At 39.6% G+C, this 17,093-nt stretch overlaps 2 protein-coding genes across 2 annotated transcripts; both read left to right on the top strand.

The window, feature by feature from the left end:
• The first annotated feature begins 2,543 nt into the window (after positions 1 to 2,543).
• LOC124270119 (sex peptide receptor-related protein 2-like) lies at positions 2,544 to 3,701 on the top strand. Its single transcript, XM_046705138.1, has one exon. The coding sequence runs from the start codon at positions 2,544 to 2,546 to the stop codon at positions 3,699 to 3,701; it is 1,158 nt and encodes a 385-aa protein (XP_046561094.1).
• Positions 3,702 to 10,101: 6,400 nt separating this feature from the next.
• Positions 10,102 to 11,268, top strand: LOC124270118 (sex peptide receptor-related protein 2-like). The gene has a single exon (XM_046705137.1). It carries the CDS (start codon positions 10,102 to 10,104, stop codon positions 11,266 to 11,268), a length of 1,167 nt encoding a protein of 388 aa, XP_046561093.1.
• The last annotated feature ends 5,825 nt before the right edge of the window (positions 11,269 to 17,093 follow it).

Raw genomic sequence — 17,093 nt, 5'->3', positions numbered from 1 at the left:
TTGTATTAATTTTGAATTATTTGCCCTTTGCTATTGGGCCTAGAGTATTTGGCGCAATCAACTTCAGCGCTGTGGGCATCTTGGTGACTTTTTGGAAGCGAATCTGAGCACTGGTTTAGGAGCTTTGTTTGGTACCAAATACGGCGGAATAATAAACAATAATAATCCGAACGATTACAATAGGTATCCATATTTACTGTAACATGTACAACTATGGGGATGTCTTTTTACAGGATTAAGACTGCAATAGCATTGCGAAGCAAGTACACAGTTAACAACACATAGCTTGAGGTAAAATATCAGTAAATATACATAGTCCCTGACGGAATCACTAAATATACATTATCACTGAAAAAAATCAGTAAATATTCATATTGCTGGTTTGGCTTTTGACTGTCCCACTCATGGTCCGATAGGGCTGATTTGGATTCAAGTTTTAATACTGAGGTCTGATGCTCTTTGGTTCTCGTTTATTTGTCTGTGTCACACACAGTTCCCTTACGGACAAACTTCCAGGAATCAACACCGAACAGCAATGGAAGGACTTTTTCAGACATTCTGTTCACATCGGATCCATGTTGTTTACGTCATCTAATTATAAGTTAGTTGTTACCCACACCGACAGGCCATGTCCTTGCACACCACGAAGTCCTGTGCCCCGTTTCACAAAGCTATCGTAGAGCTACGACTGTCGTACCTCCTATACTGTAACAATGACTTACGACAGTCGTAGCGTTACGGTAGCTTTGTGAAACGGATCACTGGTTCCTTGTGCATTATATACATTTCTGGACTGAAATGAATGAACCCTTTCGGATTTCCTTACCGACGATACAGAATACGCCCCATGTGTGGGTCATTTTCGAATTTTAGCAATCATATGATGCAGCAACGATTTTATCGACCACTGAGGTTGCCAGTGCCACTGTCATTGGATCCCTTTTTACACCAGGTCTAAATATATCTCTGGTTCTCGATGAGGTTTTCACCATCAAACATATATACTGCTTGACTGTGTGGACTTATCGTCTGCAAGGGACTCACACTATGATGCAACAAATCTGAAATATCTGTTCTCCCGCGTGAGCGCTCATCTGATAGTGAACAACCGGAGGGAAGTTGATCTGTATCATAAATTCTAACTGTGTAATGTCACTAACAAATTGCCTGCCTTTAAATTTAGTGCTATGCCCTTTTCTGTCTGTAAAAAACAATGTAATGAATATATGTTTTTTAAATAAAATTTTGACTACCTACAATGATTATTAATGCAGACTTGTTCTCGTCACTATATGGCTGGAATATTGCCGATGTGACGTAAAGCCCAACTCAACTCAACTCAACTCAACTGTCGTATCTTTAGGCTATTAATACATGTCTTTTAAACATCCACTTTTAATTGGAAATAGTAGTTCTTGCTACTGGCTTACACGACATCTTTTTTTGTTGGTTACCCAGCCAGAATTTCTGTTAACTCTGCTACAGCAGCACTCAACAAATCTGGACATCCAGGTAAGTATCAATAAATTACATGAAGTTGAACTATCGTTTACACCTACTTGGGTTGTCAGTCCAGGTTTGAAAAATCGTCATGCGACGATGTCGTATTGGCCATTCACAGTATACACGCGAATAGGTGAGGATAGGTGATGAAAGAATCAAAGTCAAGCATGTTCTTTAATTTTTCGATCGCAAGATATAAATATTTCAGCGTGAAAACCCACAATAATCTATTTGATAATGTCAGTTTTCATTTAATTATTGATGATTTTTTGTAAAAAAGAAGAAATATTGTTCAAAAACTTTTGATAAATATGTCATACCTGTCGTAGGGCAATAACTCATCATTAATCAAGGCACCTTCAACGTCGTTCATTTCCTCAATAAGAAGTACCGTTGCAATACACCGTCTGTTCTGTTCATCATTATTGTCCACCGTGATCTCTTTTCTGTCTTATCCATCTGTCACCATTATTATCTCAGTGATATTAATATATACATTATCCTGAAGGATTGTTGTTTAACCCCACAGAAAGACTCTTTGTGCATTTATCATGGCAGGTGATTAGATGGGAAAGGCTGTCAGATTATTTAGATTTTCAATCACACTCGCACTGCCGAGTCTTATAACAAGTCAAACATTGTCGTCTACGCTGAATGGCCTTATCATTCGCCCATATATAAATGGTGAACGTATTGGCATTAGACGTCACGCTTTACGCTGATTCATCCAAAGAGGGATTTCATGACCATATGAGAAAGTCGAAAACTCAGCATTCCTGACGCTAGAAGTGTGGACACACCAAGTCAAACTGTTCGATCAGATATTCAATATGGTACTGAAATGGATTTATGCTTTGGTAGTTGTGAAAGCGTTATCATCGACGGCACAGGAATCGGCAGTGACATCCACATGGACAGTTGCACCATCATCAGTTGCACCAGTCGCATCTTCAAACGAATCATCCCCATTTGCGACATCAACATCACGATTGCCTGGCATCACATATATGACAACTGATGCTACTTTTAATGTGACCGACATGGATCTCAGAGACCACAACAACACTATATACGAAAACAGCAACAATACAGTGAAAGAGGAAGAAAAGAAATCCAAGTCAGCCTCCCCATTCGCTTTGATCCATTCTGGCAGTGTGACAGAGGCTACCTTCAAAACCTTCCTCACTGTGACTGGATACATCCAGGTTCCTTTAACTATAATCGCACTCGCCACCAACTTCTGCAACGTCGTCGTGTTCTGTCAGAAACGGATGAAAAGCCCCACAAGTACTATCCTACTGGCTCTATGTATTTCCGAGGTCCTCTTCCTCACTACTGACATCATCGCCAGCATCATGGACTTGATATACGGTGACAAGGCCTTGTCAAAACGCATCTACCTGTACTACGGCCTCTACGTCTCAAACTACGCATCGGTGGCTCTCAGGAGAGTTGGATTTTGTTACACCTGCTTGGTGTCCGCTGAGAGGTTCATTGCCGTGACGTTTCCCCTACATGCCAAAAGCATGCGTCTTGTGAAAAACCCAGGTGTCGTCTGCGCACTGATAATGGTAGTTGGCCTTCTTGCACATATTTTCAGCCCCTTGAAATATATCGTCATATCTTACCAGGCGGCGAACAACACTACAGCCTACAGGTTCGAGCATACCTCAATGTATGTCAAGGATAAACTCCATTTTGAAAATGCAAGCATAGCTAGTAAATTTATATTCGTGTATTTCATGCTCTTAGGATGTCTCTTCTTCAATCTTTTGATTGTAATATCACTCCGTCGTCACAGCAAAGGGAGACAATCGATTAAGACCAGTCAGAACTCGGAGCAAGCACAGAAGAGAGAAATGCAGACGACAATAACCATCATGGCGTCAACCGTTGTCTACGTCATCCTCGCCCTGCCTACCAACACCAACTCGATCATCAATAACTTCAGCGATGACTATGGCATATTTGCCAGAGAGCATTTCCTTTTCTTCCTCGTCGGCAGAGTTGGAAATGTTTGTGAGTTGGTCAGTAACTTCACTAACTTTTTCTTCTACATTGTGCTCAGTGCAACCTTCCGGGAAACCTTCCTTCAAGTGTTCATCCCATGTTCATCTCCCGAAAAGTCTACAAAGATCACTGTGGCAAGAAGTGACAGCGCAGGCACCAGAAACACATTCCACGTCTCAATTGAATAAGTGGCAATGGAACGGGGGCGCTTGATGAACACAACACTACTCATAGATGAACTGACATATGTAAAATTATATTCAGAACGTTGTTGTCAGTATAATTGTTATCCAATTGGCTACACACGTATTTGGACCATAAATCCTGTCAGCTTTGAGACTCTTGTCCATAAGTTTGAAATGACAAAAATGACTATGACGTATCACCAACACGAGTCTGCAGGTATGTACAATCTTCAAGTCACTACCAATACAGTCGGTTGTTCTGTGGACCGAGTCGGAATTGTCCCCTAACAACCTATGCTGGTCCTAAGAGGCGACTTGATGGCTTGATAACTTGGTTTACAGAACGTTTTAAAATGTGCTTAAGACATTGTTTTTGTTTGTTTATTGTTTAACGCCGCACTAAGCAATACTCCGGCTATATGACGGCGGGCTGTAAATAATCAAGTCTTTTAAATGAAATTATTGTATTTTATAATGATCTTGCGACTGGTCAATATGACATCGTATTTTGCTGGTATCCGAGTCATCGTGGAATCACTGGCTACATAAAGTCCGACACTGCTTCTGAGGCACCACTCGACAAATCTGTGACACCACCTTTGATACCCAATAGTGATTATAAACCTGTTTTAGAACTTATGTTCCTGATTTAATGCAAATTAATTGGGACACCCAAATATATATAATGAATTACATCCAATAAAACCAACTATTGCTTACACCTAATTTGGCTGTCGGTCCAGATTTGAGGAGGCCATTATACGACGATGTCGTATTTGCCACTGCAGATACACTCATGAACATTTTATCCTCCATTTTGCATCCCCTCTGATGGAAGAATGACGGTTAAGCATGTCCTTCTTGAGTGTGTTGGTCTTTTCATCAAATGGGATAAATATTTCCGTGTGAAAACTGTGAAGGATCTTTTAGCAATGTCACTTTTCATTTAATCATTGATTTTTTAAATTTTTAAATTGTTTGAATTTTTTAATAAATTGGTAGATTGAATTAGCTACTGATATTGTTAGTGTCTGTATCCTCAAAGGGGATTAAAGTATTGTAAACCTATTGTCCTCGTGCGTGGGTTTGTCTTCAACTCAAGCATTGGTGTAAATCCAGCCATGGTCCAAGCAGGTAGCAAAAGCACTGTAAGTTCCTATGATCCCTGGTATGGTGATCTACCCCCAGTTCTATAATGTATTGTGTGTAGAAATATCGTTTAATGTTTGTTGCTAGTTTTATATGTACGTCTGTGATATTACAGTTATTTTACTGTCCCCTGTTTACAGGCATATATATATCATTTAAGTTTGTTTTTTTCATGGTTACGAGAGGTGGTGGGATAGCCTAGTGGTTAAAGTGTTCGCTCATCACGCCGAAGACCCGGCTTCGATCCCCACACGAGTACAATGTGTGAAGCCCATTTCTGGTGTCCCCCGTCGTGATATTGCTGGAATATTGCTAAAAGCAGCGTAAAAATACTCGCTCACTCATAGTCACGATGCGGCTGAATACTGCCTATGTGAGTTTAAGTTTGAACTCACTCACTCAGGTCCTGGTAGTAATCTGAAAACATGATTTCTGAACTGGATTCCTTTGTCCTGTATCCTGTCCCGCACTTACATATCTCTGCGCTGTTCATCGTCCTCTGTATGTATTGACCCGTGAAGATCCGGGTTAGAATATTGATATTCAGTAACCCATGCTTGTCGTATGAGACGACTAACGGGATCGGGTGATCAGGCTCGCTGACTTGTTTGACACATGTCATCGGTTCCCAGTTGCGCAGATCGATGCTCATGCTGTTGATCACTGAATTGTTTGGTCCAGACTCGATTATTTACAGACCGCCGCCATAAAGCTGGAATATTGCTGAGTGCGGCGTAAAGCTAAACTCACTCACTCATTCACTGTATGTATTGTCTACATAGTGCTAATAGTTTTAACCTAACATTCTAAGGCAATGCCAGAAATGCTTTGAAAATGCTTTTTGGCAATTATTTGATAATGGTTGATATTTTACCACCTCGACCTAATATTGCATATGAGTAATCACGATGTACCATTCCCTAATCATAATGATTACTCGTAAAATATCGAAAAACTTTGAGAAAACTCCATGGTAGACACTTCTAAGAAACAAAGTATACTATGACCCACCTGACAGACAGACAGGGTGACAGCGTTCATGTAACTCACGGGCAGTGCATGTCAGGGACCGTCTCAAAATATCAAGTGTCAGTGTCACTGCTGGTCGAGGACTCTAGCGGAATTACAACAGGTGCAACTCGGCTGAAGTTAACGCCGTCCCGCAGACGGTATTCGTCCTCGATTTGAGGACACGGTCTTCAGCCTTTTTCCACGCTTCTGGCGTAACTCTCGCAAAAGAAGCATACACAAGCTCTTTAACGCCTGAAAGCTGAAATGTGGTATTATTGCGAGCAATAACATTCTTACAGTTACCTTAAAGTTAAATTGTTGCCAACTCAAAGTGGGGAGGGGATCAAACTACCCTCCTCCACCTATATCGATCATTGGTCCGCTCGAAACTTGATTATGGCTCCATCGTGTATGGTGGAGCCTGCAACAGCAACCTAAAACTACTTGATTCTGTCCACCACCAAGTCCTAACACTTTGTCTTGGGTCTTTTAGAACCTCTCCTATTGATAGTCTCTATGTAGAGGCTGATGAGCCATCCCTTAACCACCGTCGTATCAAATTATCTTTACAGTATATAACAAAACTCTATTCTAACTAGTCTAATCCTGCATTTAACTGTGTTTTCAATCCTCCTTATGAGGATTTATACAACAAAAAGCCTTCTCCTGTTCCGCCTCTTGGGCTAAGAATTAAACCATTCATTTCTGCTGCCGGCATTGAGCGGGAAAATATATCTCCTTCCCGTCTTCTTTCTTCTCCTCCTTGGCAACTGGTGAGGCCTGAAGTTGACCTAACTCTGACAAAGTTTAAGAAATCTGAAACTAATGAATTAAAATATAAACAAGAACATAATCAATTAAAAAGTAAATATAATACATACAAGTCCTTATTTACATATGGGTCCGAGGATGGTGGCGCGGTGGCATGTGCCACTGTCATTGGATCCCGAACAATATCTTCTCAACTACCAAATAACAGCTCTATTTTCACAGCAGAAGCTAACGCCATACTAACAGCTCTTAAATATATTAATAAACACCGTAAATATAAACAAAATACAGAACTTTTTCCGATTCCCTTTCGTGTCTTCAGGCTATTAAGAATCTTTCTTGTAAACATCCACTTTTGTTAGAAATTATTGAATTGTATAATGAGCTTGCTACTGGCCATTGCGACATCGTCTTTTGTTGGTTTCCCAGCCACGTTGGCATTTCTGGGAATACAATGGCTGATCTTGCTGCCAAGGCAGCACTCAATAAATCTGTGACACCACTTCGTATTCCATACTCTGATTACAAAGCTACATTCGTGATCTGATGCAAAAGAAGTGGGACAGCCAAGTAGGTATTAACAAATTACATGAAATAAAACCCTATATCGGTTACACTTACTTGGGTTGTCAGTCCAGATTTGAAGAGGTCATCATACGACGATGTCGTATTGGCCACACAAGATATACTCATGCATACCTATTGAAAGGTGAGGATCCTCCGTTTTGTATCCCTTGTGATGAGAGAACCCCGGTCAAGCACGTCCTGCTTGACTGTGTTGAATTCTCCATCATAAGGTATAATATTTCAATACAGTAAAGGACCTTTTAAATAAAGTTAATTATCATTTAATCATTGATTTTTTAAAAGAGATAGATTTGTTAAATGAATTTGGATATATGTTTTGTGAATAGAGAAAGTTTTATAATTGGTAGTTCAGATTATCAACTTAGAATGTTTGTGGCTGTATCCTCAAAGGGGTTGAAGTAGCGTAAAATTATTGTCCTCCTGAGAGGGTGCGTAAGTCCCAAAAACTTTCAAAGTCAATTTTGCTCAACCATAATTTTTAATCGTAGTTTGTTATTTTAAATTTCGGCTAGATCTTCCTGCAATCGCCAGCGGCTGAAGGGATGGTGTAAATCCAGCTAAGGTCCATGTAGGTAGCAAAAACACTGGTGCCTTAGAACAATCTGAAGGAAGCCACATCCGATCGGTTGAGTGATTTTTATTACACCAGGCTTCATCAAGGTATGTAATTTGAAACCCCCAAAGTGCGGTATTCTTCAAATGATCTGAGATAAGCTGATCGCATGGACAGGATTGAGTAATTTTCTCTAAACACAGCTCTGTCATCTCCCCTTTTGGTGTACCTGAACCCCATTTCTACCAGAGCTACAATAAGTGTTGTTTTTTCGAGACATTTATTGTATCTTTGATCTCATCTTGTATTTCAGCACACGTCGGTGGAATGTTGCGTTCATACAAACTGTTTATAAACTGCACCTGGTTTTATGACACCCTTATCAAAGCTATCCAGTTTGCGTTTGTCATACCTGGTTTTGATTTTTCTCACGACCCTGAGGTAACTGAATTTGTTTACAACTTTGTAAACCTGACTATATGTCAAATTAAGGGCTTTACACATTCTATAGTAAACCCTGTCATAGCTGACGAGAGGTTTCCCCCTTTGTTTCTCCAGTATGAAATACTGGTATAAATTTGAAATTAATTGTTCTGCAGAGATATCAAGTCGCATGTTGCCAGTTCAGTGCTCATACACGAAGTGAAACTTCTATGGGTGAACAAGATTATCTATGCGATTTGAATTAAGACTTTTTTACGTAATTATTTTGAATATAACTACTACAAGAGTTCCATCTTTTTCACATATAGATGTTAAAAAAAACAAAACCTTTTACAATCATTTATGTAATTTAATTAGTTGAGGCTATATGAATAATTATAGTCTGTATTTCAAAACTACAGTTTGTACTTAGAATATTTACGAATGTTGTTAAAACGTCAATATTTCTTCCTGTGAAGACACCCCTCAAGTGCATTTTTTCATCTGAGCTTTAATATCCAACTAGGTATCCAACATGTATAGTATATGTGCTTTTATCTTGTGTCAAATTCATCATATTGATATTGAAGCCAAAAGCATTTTCCAAGCATTTCCGGCATTACAGGTTTCATTATATACACGTATTTCATTTCAACGTCAAATACGTTCTCGTCACGATATGGCTGAAACTTTGCCGATGTAACGTTAAAGATTAACTCACTCACTCACTGTCCTCTGGCCAAGTTTCACTGTTTGTTGTATTTAGGTTTATTGTATCAATGTTTCAATATACTTATCCATTGTGTCAGTAATATCTTATTCCTGATCACTTTAACAGCGTGTATAAACATAACACAACCTATGTTTATTTAATCACAATTCCTTCTCTATCTCCCTCATAAATTATATACACATAAATCTTAAATCTACCTGCATTATAATTATACTAATCAGACTCTTAACATCATCACAAAATTGAATGATAATATAAACAAACCTCGCATCTGAAATAACCCATGCCACAGTCGAAGACCCTCAAAGTAGTTAATACAAAGTGCCCAGTCGCTTTTGATGTGGAAAAAACATCATTCTTAATCAGAATCGATAGCATTTTCATAGCGTACCTATGCATACTCGACAAATACTATAATGATATATAAATACCAATTTCAGACTGTAAACGTTTTCTCTCTGTTGCACAAACAAAGATCTTAGTATTCTTGTTTTACCGATATCGCCATGACAATGCCATATATAGACTGTAGTTTGTAAAACGGTTCTTAGACATTTACAAAACAATCTAGTAAGGTTCCAACACAATGCTTCAATCACAGGCGATCTGTGGTTCCGTAGTTGTTTAAATGCAGTTGTTCAAATAAATGTCAATCATTCCGGTTATATGTATCTCAAAATGACGCAGACTTTCTGGCATCGTGGAAATAATTTTGTTTGAAGTAGCTCTTATCCTATTGTCGCCAAGTCATCTGCTTTCTCCAAGTCTCGAGGTATTCGTCATTCCAGACGTGATGATACACAAGCTGCTTGAAGAGAGTTTGGCATTCGTCATTTCAAGCACATGCTCAAACTAACTGCTAGGATTTGAGACTATATGATATAGTCATACCGTCATCATTTGCTGACGCAAGGAGTGTGGACACACCGAATCAAAAGCAAATTATTCTATCAAATTTAGATATGGAACTGAAATTGATGTATACGTTGGTAGTCGTAGGATCGTTATCATCGACGGCACAGGAATCGACAGTGACACTACCATCAACAGTTCCTGTGACCACAGATGTGTCCAGATCCATGATTACAAACACATCATCGCCAGTTGTGCCATCAACATCAGTATTGCGTGAAATAACAGATATGACAACTGACGGTACTTATAACGTGACCAACATGGATCTCAGAGACAGCATCGACCACAACAACACTATATACGAAAATAGTAATAAGACAGTGAAAGAGGAAGAAAAGAAATCCAAGTCAGCCTCCCCATTCGCATTGATCCATTCTGGCAGTGTGACAGAGGCTACTTTCAAAACCTTCCTCACTGTGACTGGATACATTCAGGTTCCTTTAACTATAATCGCTCTCGCCACCAACATCTGCAACGTTGTCGTTTTCTGTCAGAAACGGATGAAGAGCCCCACAAGTACTATCCTACTGGCCCTGTGTATTTCCGAGGTCCTCTTCCTCACTACTGACATCATCTCCAGCATCATGGACTTGATATACGGTGACAAGGCCTTGACAAAACGCATCTACCTGTACTACGGCCTCTACGTCTCCACCTACGCATCGGTGGCTCTCAGGAGAGTTGGATTTTGTTACACCTGCTTGATGTCCGCTGAGAGGTTTATTGCCGTGACGTTTCCCCTACATGCCAAAAGCATGCGTCTTGTGAACAACCCAGGTGTCGTCTGCGCACTGATAATGGTAGTTGGCCTTCTTGCACATATTTTCAGCCCCTTGAAATATATCGTCATATCTTACCAGGCGGCGAACAACACTAAAGCCTACAGGTTCGTGCATACCTCAATGTATGTCAAGGATAAAGTCCATTTTGAAAATGCAAGCATAGCTAGTAAATTTATATTCGTGTATTTCATGCTCTTAGGATGTCTCTTCTTCAATCTTTTGATTGTAATATCACTCCGTCGTCACAGCAAGGGGAGACAATCGATTAAGACCAGTCAGAACTCGGAACAAGCACAGAAGAGAGAGATGCAAACGACAATAACCATCATGGCGTCAACCGTTGTCTACGTCATCCTCGCCCTGCCTACCAACACCAACTCGATCGTCAATAACTTCAGCGATGACTATGGCATATTCACCAGAGAGCACTTCCTTTTCTTCCTCGTTGGCAGAGTTGGAAAAGTTTGTGAGTTGGTCAGTAACTTCACCAACTTTTTCTTCTACATTGTGCTCAGTGCAACCTTTCGGGAAACCTTCCTTCAAGTGTTAATCCCATGTGCATCTCCGGATAAGTCTACAAAGATCACTGTGGCAAGAAGTGGCAGCCCAGGTGCTAGAAATACATCTCACATCCCAATTGAATAATGGGCAGCGGAGAAGCTTAGTTCACACAACACGTATCATAGAGGAGCAGATACATGTACATTTATGTTCAGAACGTTGTTGTCAGCATAATTGTTCTTTAATTTGGTCTTGGCTAAAAACATAGTTGGCCTCTAAATCCTACTTGCTTTGAGCTTTCCATCTATTAGCATGAATACACAATGAATATGATGTGTCATCAACACCAGTCTGCAGGTATGTACAATCTCCATGTCAATACCAATACAGTTACTATATTTTCCTGTTTCCCGAGCTGGAATCGGCCCCATACTAACCTAAGAAGTCCTTAGAGGCGACTTGGCTTGGTGGCTTGTTTTGTAGAACGTGTTAGAATTTGCTAAATGTTAAGATCACAGTTGGTCTTGTGCGTTAATGCTTATCGTAAGATCGTTGGCTGCATTGATCGCACTAGACGCTTGTTTGCACATTGCCATAAACAAAGCATAGGCGTATCGTTCTATCGTAATAATATCAATTATACCTTGACTTAAGGTAAGACCTTCTTATCTTATGTTGCTCGGACCAGGGTTTATGTCAAAGATCACCTTACATGAATTAAATCACAACTATTCACAGCTCGTTCAGGAGGTTTGGAATTTAATGTTCATGTCCAGAAGGGCGGTGGGGTAGCCTAGTGGTTAAAGCTTTGGCTCATTACGCCGAAGACCCGGGTTGGGTACAATGTGTGAAGCCCATTTCTGGTGATATTACTGGAATATTGCTTAAGGCGGCATACAACCATACTCACTCATGTCCAGAAGATTCTTTGAAACCCTCAATCATGCTTATTCACTGTACTTAGACGCTAACCGTTAATGTTTTAGTGGTTTTCGTTAATTCACGTGTTGGGTTCATATCCCTATTTCATGTCCTGTGTCGTCTCTAGTTCCTACCAAAAATATGAAAGTGTCAGGATAAAGTTTGTTGTCTTTTTCGGTGTATTTTAAACTGAATGTATTAAGTGGGAATAATAAATGAATGATTGTGGTGTGTCCTTTCGTGTTAACATGATCTTTCAAATGTTTTGTAAGGATGCACAGGACATCCTTACGTTGGGGCGTAAAGATTTAAACAAAATGTCTGAATGCTGAATTAGATTTTTGCACATATCTTGGTGAAATTATATGTAATTTCTTCTTTCAAGCAGGTGATAATGCGTTTCTCAGCATCTGCATCAAGAAGACATTTTTGGACGCAATATTATTCAAAAGCGCCAACAACTGAAAAGAGCATCGTAATAGACCATGTACTGCAGTTGTACATCCACTTGTATCATTCGTAAAGGTTTGAAGTTGAACATAAAAAATATTTATCTTTTCAGGATAAAATGAGAAAGCAAACATCTTGAGCATTTCAGAATTTGAAAAATGTTCGTTCCAAGTGAGTGAGTTTAGTTTTACGCCACGCTCAGCAATATTCCAGCTATATGGCGGCGGTCTGTCAATAACCGAGTCTGGACCAGACAATAAAGTGATCAACACCATGAGCACCGATCTACGCAATTGGGATACCAAGACAGCGAGCCTGATCACCCGATCCCTTTCGTCGCTCGTACGACATGCATGGGTAACTGAAGATCAATTCTAACCCGGATCTTCACGAACTGTTCATAAGATTCAATTTGAGGGTTCAAGTTTTGCAGTTTCTTCTCTGTGTATTTTCACTCTGACTGCTTGATGACGTGCGAGTTCTAAGAGTAATGGCGTGTTTCTTTTTATTCATTAAAATATACAACCTGAACCACACACTAGAATGATAAGCTAAGAAATGTTGAAAGTGAAACGTAAGCCACAGCTATGAATTTGGAAAGGGTCACATTGCTTAAATAAAAAGAAGGCACATTTAGTTGATCTTCAAAATATAACTGTTTCATGACTAAATCTGAATCTAGCTTAAAGCATTTGCTCAGAACTGTCGATAATTCAGATGCCTTGTTAAATACTCACCAGGGAAAGTATTTGAAGACCGAAGATTGCATGGAAAAATTCGCGATGATATATTTGTGTTTCATCGTCTCGGTTTGCTACCTTTTTTTATGCCCGATTTTCATTTAGAAAATCTTTGGAAAATCACATTTCGTCACTTCAGAATAATTAAGAATTGCAAAAATTCAATGACAACGTTTTCATATTCATAAAGATATACGCACTTTGGAAAGGAAGTATTAGCGTTCCGCTACTTCTTTTAAGAGTATATCTTCTGAGGTCGGATTCATTTTTCCTATTCCAAATACAATACGCATGTTTTATGAATCACTACGAAACAGTGATGATACCAGGTCTTTGCAAAAGATGAGTCTTCATTACTAGTTAATCAACTATCCTATCGAACATGACAACAAGACACCAGCTCATCTTCACAAGGACAAAGAAACACAATGTTGGAATAAAGGCTTAGCCATTATTGCAAAGATTTTCTACAATCCTGAATACAGATCTGTACGTATACCGGACAAAGCAGCCACTAATTAACACAATGATTATGACTAACATGGCAAAGAGGTATCTTTGCTTACAAACCTTTCGACACAATGGTTGCCCAGCCGCTGATAACAGCTGCACTGAACGAATTTCTTTCCTCCGACAATTACATGACTAACTTGCATGTGAAGCTCCCAGTCACATATACAAACTTACACCAGAGTACTTTAAACAGTAATAGAAATGTTTTGAATTATACACACCTATCCCGAACGAAATTCCACTGAATGGCAAAAAATATGTATCTTTAAAAATTGATAATTTTAAAATTCCATAATTCGCTATATATACATACTCCCTAAAAAGTCCCCGTCATACGAGGACCCTGAGACTGATGGTACTGAGGCGGTGGACTCTAAAATAGCAGCTGTTGGCTCACGCTATGGCAGTCATGCACCTAGCCGTATATTAGGGGATGTCAATGCTAGAGCTAGGTCTGTGGGGTTAGCCTAGTGGTTGAAGCGTTCGCTAGTCACGCCGAAGACCCGGGTTCGATTCCCGAAATGGGTACAATATGTGGAGCCCATTTCTGGTGTCCCGCGGAGTGGTACTGCTGGAATATTGCTAAAAGCGGCGTAAAACTAAACTCATTCGCTCTTTGCAAATGGTCCGAGAAAAAGCGATGAGACCCAAGTAGTGAATCAAGCTTAGTTGACTATGTATTAGAAACAATTAACTGTTTTCAATCTGTAATAGATATGTTTGTTCATTCCAGAACTGACACTACTCATCTTTCAGTTTCTTGCATTCTACAAGTTAAATGAAATCCAAGTACGACTAGAGCTGTAAATGATAGTGTTGTAACATGTAATTGATGTGTTGAAATAGAAATGGGGTGAATATAACTGAAAAAGGATACGATTTGAAAGCAGTTGACAATCTGTTTTTTGTTGTTGCACAGTTCCATGAAAGAATACATAGTACTCTTTCGTGATATAGTCCTGACAAGCAAAACACTATGAACAAAGGCAAAACCGAACTTGCTGCCATGGAAACGGACAAAACATAAACTATTAATAACACAAGTAGCACAAGGCACCATTGGTCTTTCTGTGCGCACAAATTCTTTAATGAAAGAATGCCTTTTAGAGATATGGTCCGTAGAACACACCACTATGAACAATGAAGTAAAACGTGTCATGAAAACAGCGAACAAGTTTTCTTAAAATTCTTAAATAGCAAAAGGCTTCAGCCATTGGTATATATATGTTTTGATGTTTGGATGAAAGGTATCTCATGTTTATTTGGAGATGTAACATTGATTGACGACACTTTAATAGAGCCTACAAATAATACATGACGTATTAAAATACTATTGTAAGAAATTGGGCTTGGAAGTTAACCTGGAGAAGTCATGTATTATTGTTTTTGAAATGCTGGACAACTGAGAAATACATAACCTATTATGTAAACAGTATCCCACTATAAATATCTAAGAATTGTCTTCACATCTCGATATATTTGATCAAAAGCATGTGAAATATTAGCATTACAAGCTACAGATGTAGAAAAGCTTCATTTCCTATTCTTACCTTTCTGAAGGATTATCCTAATGTTTCTCTGAATTTAGCATTTCTGAATATAGGGTTACACTTATCGTACAAATATTGATAAGAAGCAGAGTTGTTGCTTTTAAAACGACGTATGCGTTATTTATTTTAGTCGCTGTAGTTGGTTGGTTTGTTGTTTAACGCCGCACTAGGCAATGATCGAGTCTGGACCAATCAATCCAGTGATCAACGGCATGAGCATCAATCTACGCAATTGGGATACGATGACATGTGTCAACCAAGTCAGCGAGTCTGACAACCCGATTCCGTTAGTCGGCTTTTACGACAAGCATGGGTTGCTGAGACCAATTCTTCAAGGGTCTTTTCTGATGATGTAGACGCCTCATGGGTTGTCTTTGGCCTCCGGAGATTTGGACCAACATGCGCTCTGTGTTGGCCTGCTCCCTGGACAGGAACGTGCTAACTTAAAAAATGTTGGGATGAGCCTTGCCGATGGGGTACGGGAATGCGGGAATGCCAATCTTCCGGGTGGTTCTTGGTTCTTGGGCCCTCGTCCTAATAGTAGTTCCGCTGCGATCTCATTCGTAACTGCACGTCTTTTTCCGTGACCTACAAGAAGATTCGTACTTGTATAGTACGCCATTATCGCCATGAATCGTGGCAAACCAATAAAATCGCGCGTAGTAAAACGCGTTTCGAAGCATGAAACTTCGAACTTAGAAACTTCGCTAAACTATGCAAAGCACAATTTAAACATAAACTTGAGCTAAAGGATCAGCAACTTTCAACACTGAAACATCTTTACGAAGGGAATGACTGTAGCTGTTTTGCCCACGAGATATGGGATATTCTAGTAGTAGCCATGTTTGGAAATTCAGAGTTATATTTCCTTTTAAATAGTACTAGACGATTTTCATCTCTGTGCCCGTTTACCAGTCGTGAACATGGCCACGAGAGGGGTACGAGTCGCCATCCGGCTTTCCGGAATAACACGAGTAGTTACGAATGCTGTGACAGCGTTGGTCTTCTGGCAAGTTTTCGATGGTGTCCAGCCACAGGTCCTCAACCTTAAAATAAAAGATGAAAACAAATCAATGTATATCATTTAGTATATTTAATCATTACTTATTCAAACTGGGCAAGACAGCACGTCTCCTGACAAAACCACGGATCTCGTCATTGTCATGGTAGGCTTTCTGCAGATGCTGCTGCTGGTTTCTCCTCCAGCCACACACTGAGTGACGTGAAAGAAGCAGCCATTCCACTCGGCTGACAACACTGCGGCGGCGTTCCTGGAGGCGGTTTCATAGTCCATGTATCATGGATTGTGTAACATAAAAATACATTGCTATTTATGCAAGGCAATGGTTAACTGTCAAAAGGTTATATTTATTATTTATAATTTTCATAAATATCACGTTGATACTCAAGATCATCTTGTAAAGATTCAGAATGTTATTTTGGATACAATGAATTTTATATACGTAGATTGAAGTACCTGGATTTTTTTGTGGATTCAATTGAAGACCTCTGGTGGCAGCTGCGTTGGACAAGAGCCTCAACATACTCGTGTAGGTTTCTTCTTTTTTTGTCGGACAAGAAGAGTGAGTGAGTTGGGTTTTACGCCGCTTTAAATTTTAGCAATATTCCAGCAATATCACGGCTGGGGACACCAGAAATGGGCTTCACACATTGTACCCATGTGGAAAATCGAACCCAAGCCTTCGGTGTGACGAGCGAACGCTTTAACCACTAAGCTACTCCACCGGGCAAGAAGAAGAAGAGTAATGGAAATATGTTCCCGTCAATCAATGTA

The sequence above is a fragment of the Haliotis rubra genome, unplaced genomic scaffold, assembly GCF_003918875.1.
Source record: "Haliotis rubra isolate DU_JTF1 unplaced genomic scaffold, ASM391887v1 Scf15, whole genome shotgun sequence".
Taxonomy (NCBI): Eukaryota; Metazoa; Mollusca; class Gastropoda; order Lepetellida; family Haliotidae; genus Haliotis; species Haliotis rubra.
This window is presented reverse-complemented; position numbering and strand designations above follow the sequence as displayed.

Coding starts and splice junctions, on each gene's coding strand:
- LOC124270118 (XM_046705137.1), top strand. CDS start 10,102: ATGGATCTCAGAGACAGCATCGACCACAACAACACTATATACGAAAAT.
- LOC124270119 (XM_046705138.1), top strand. CDS start 2,544: ATGGATCTCAGAGACCACAACAACACTATATACGAAAACAGCAACAAT.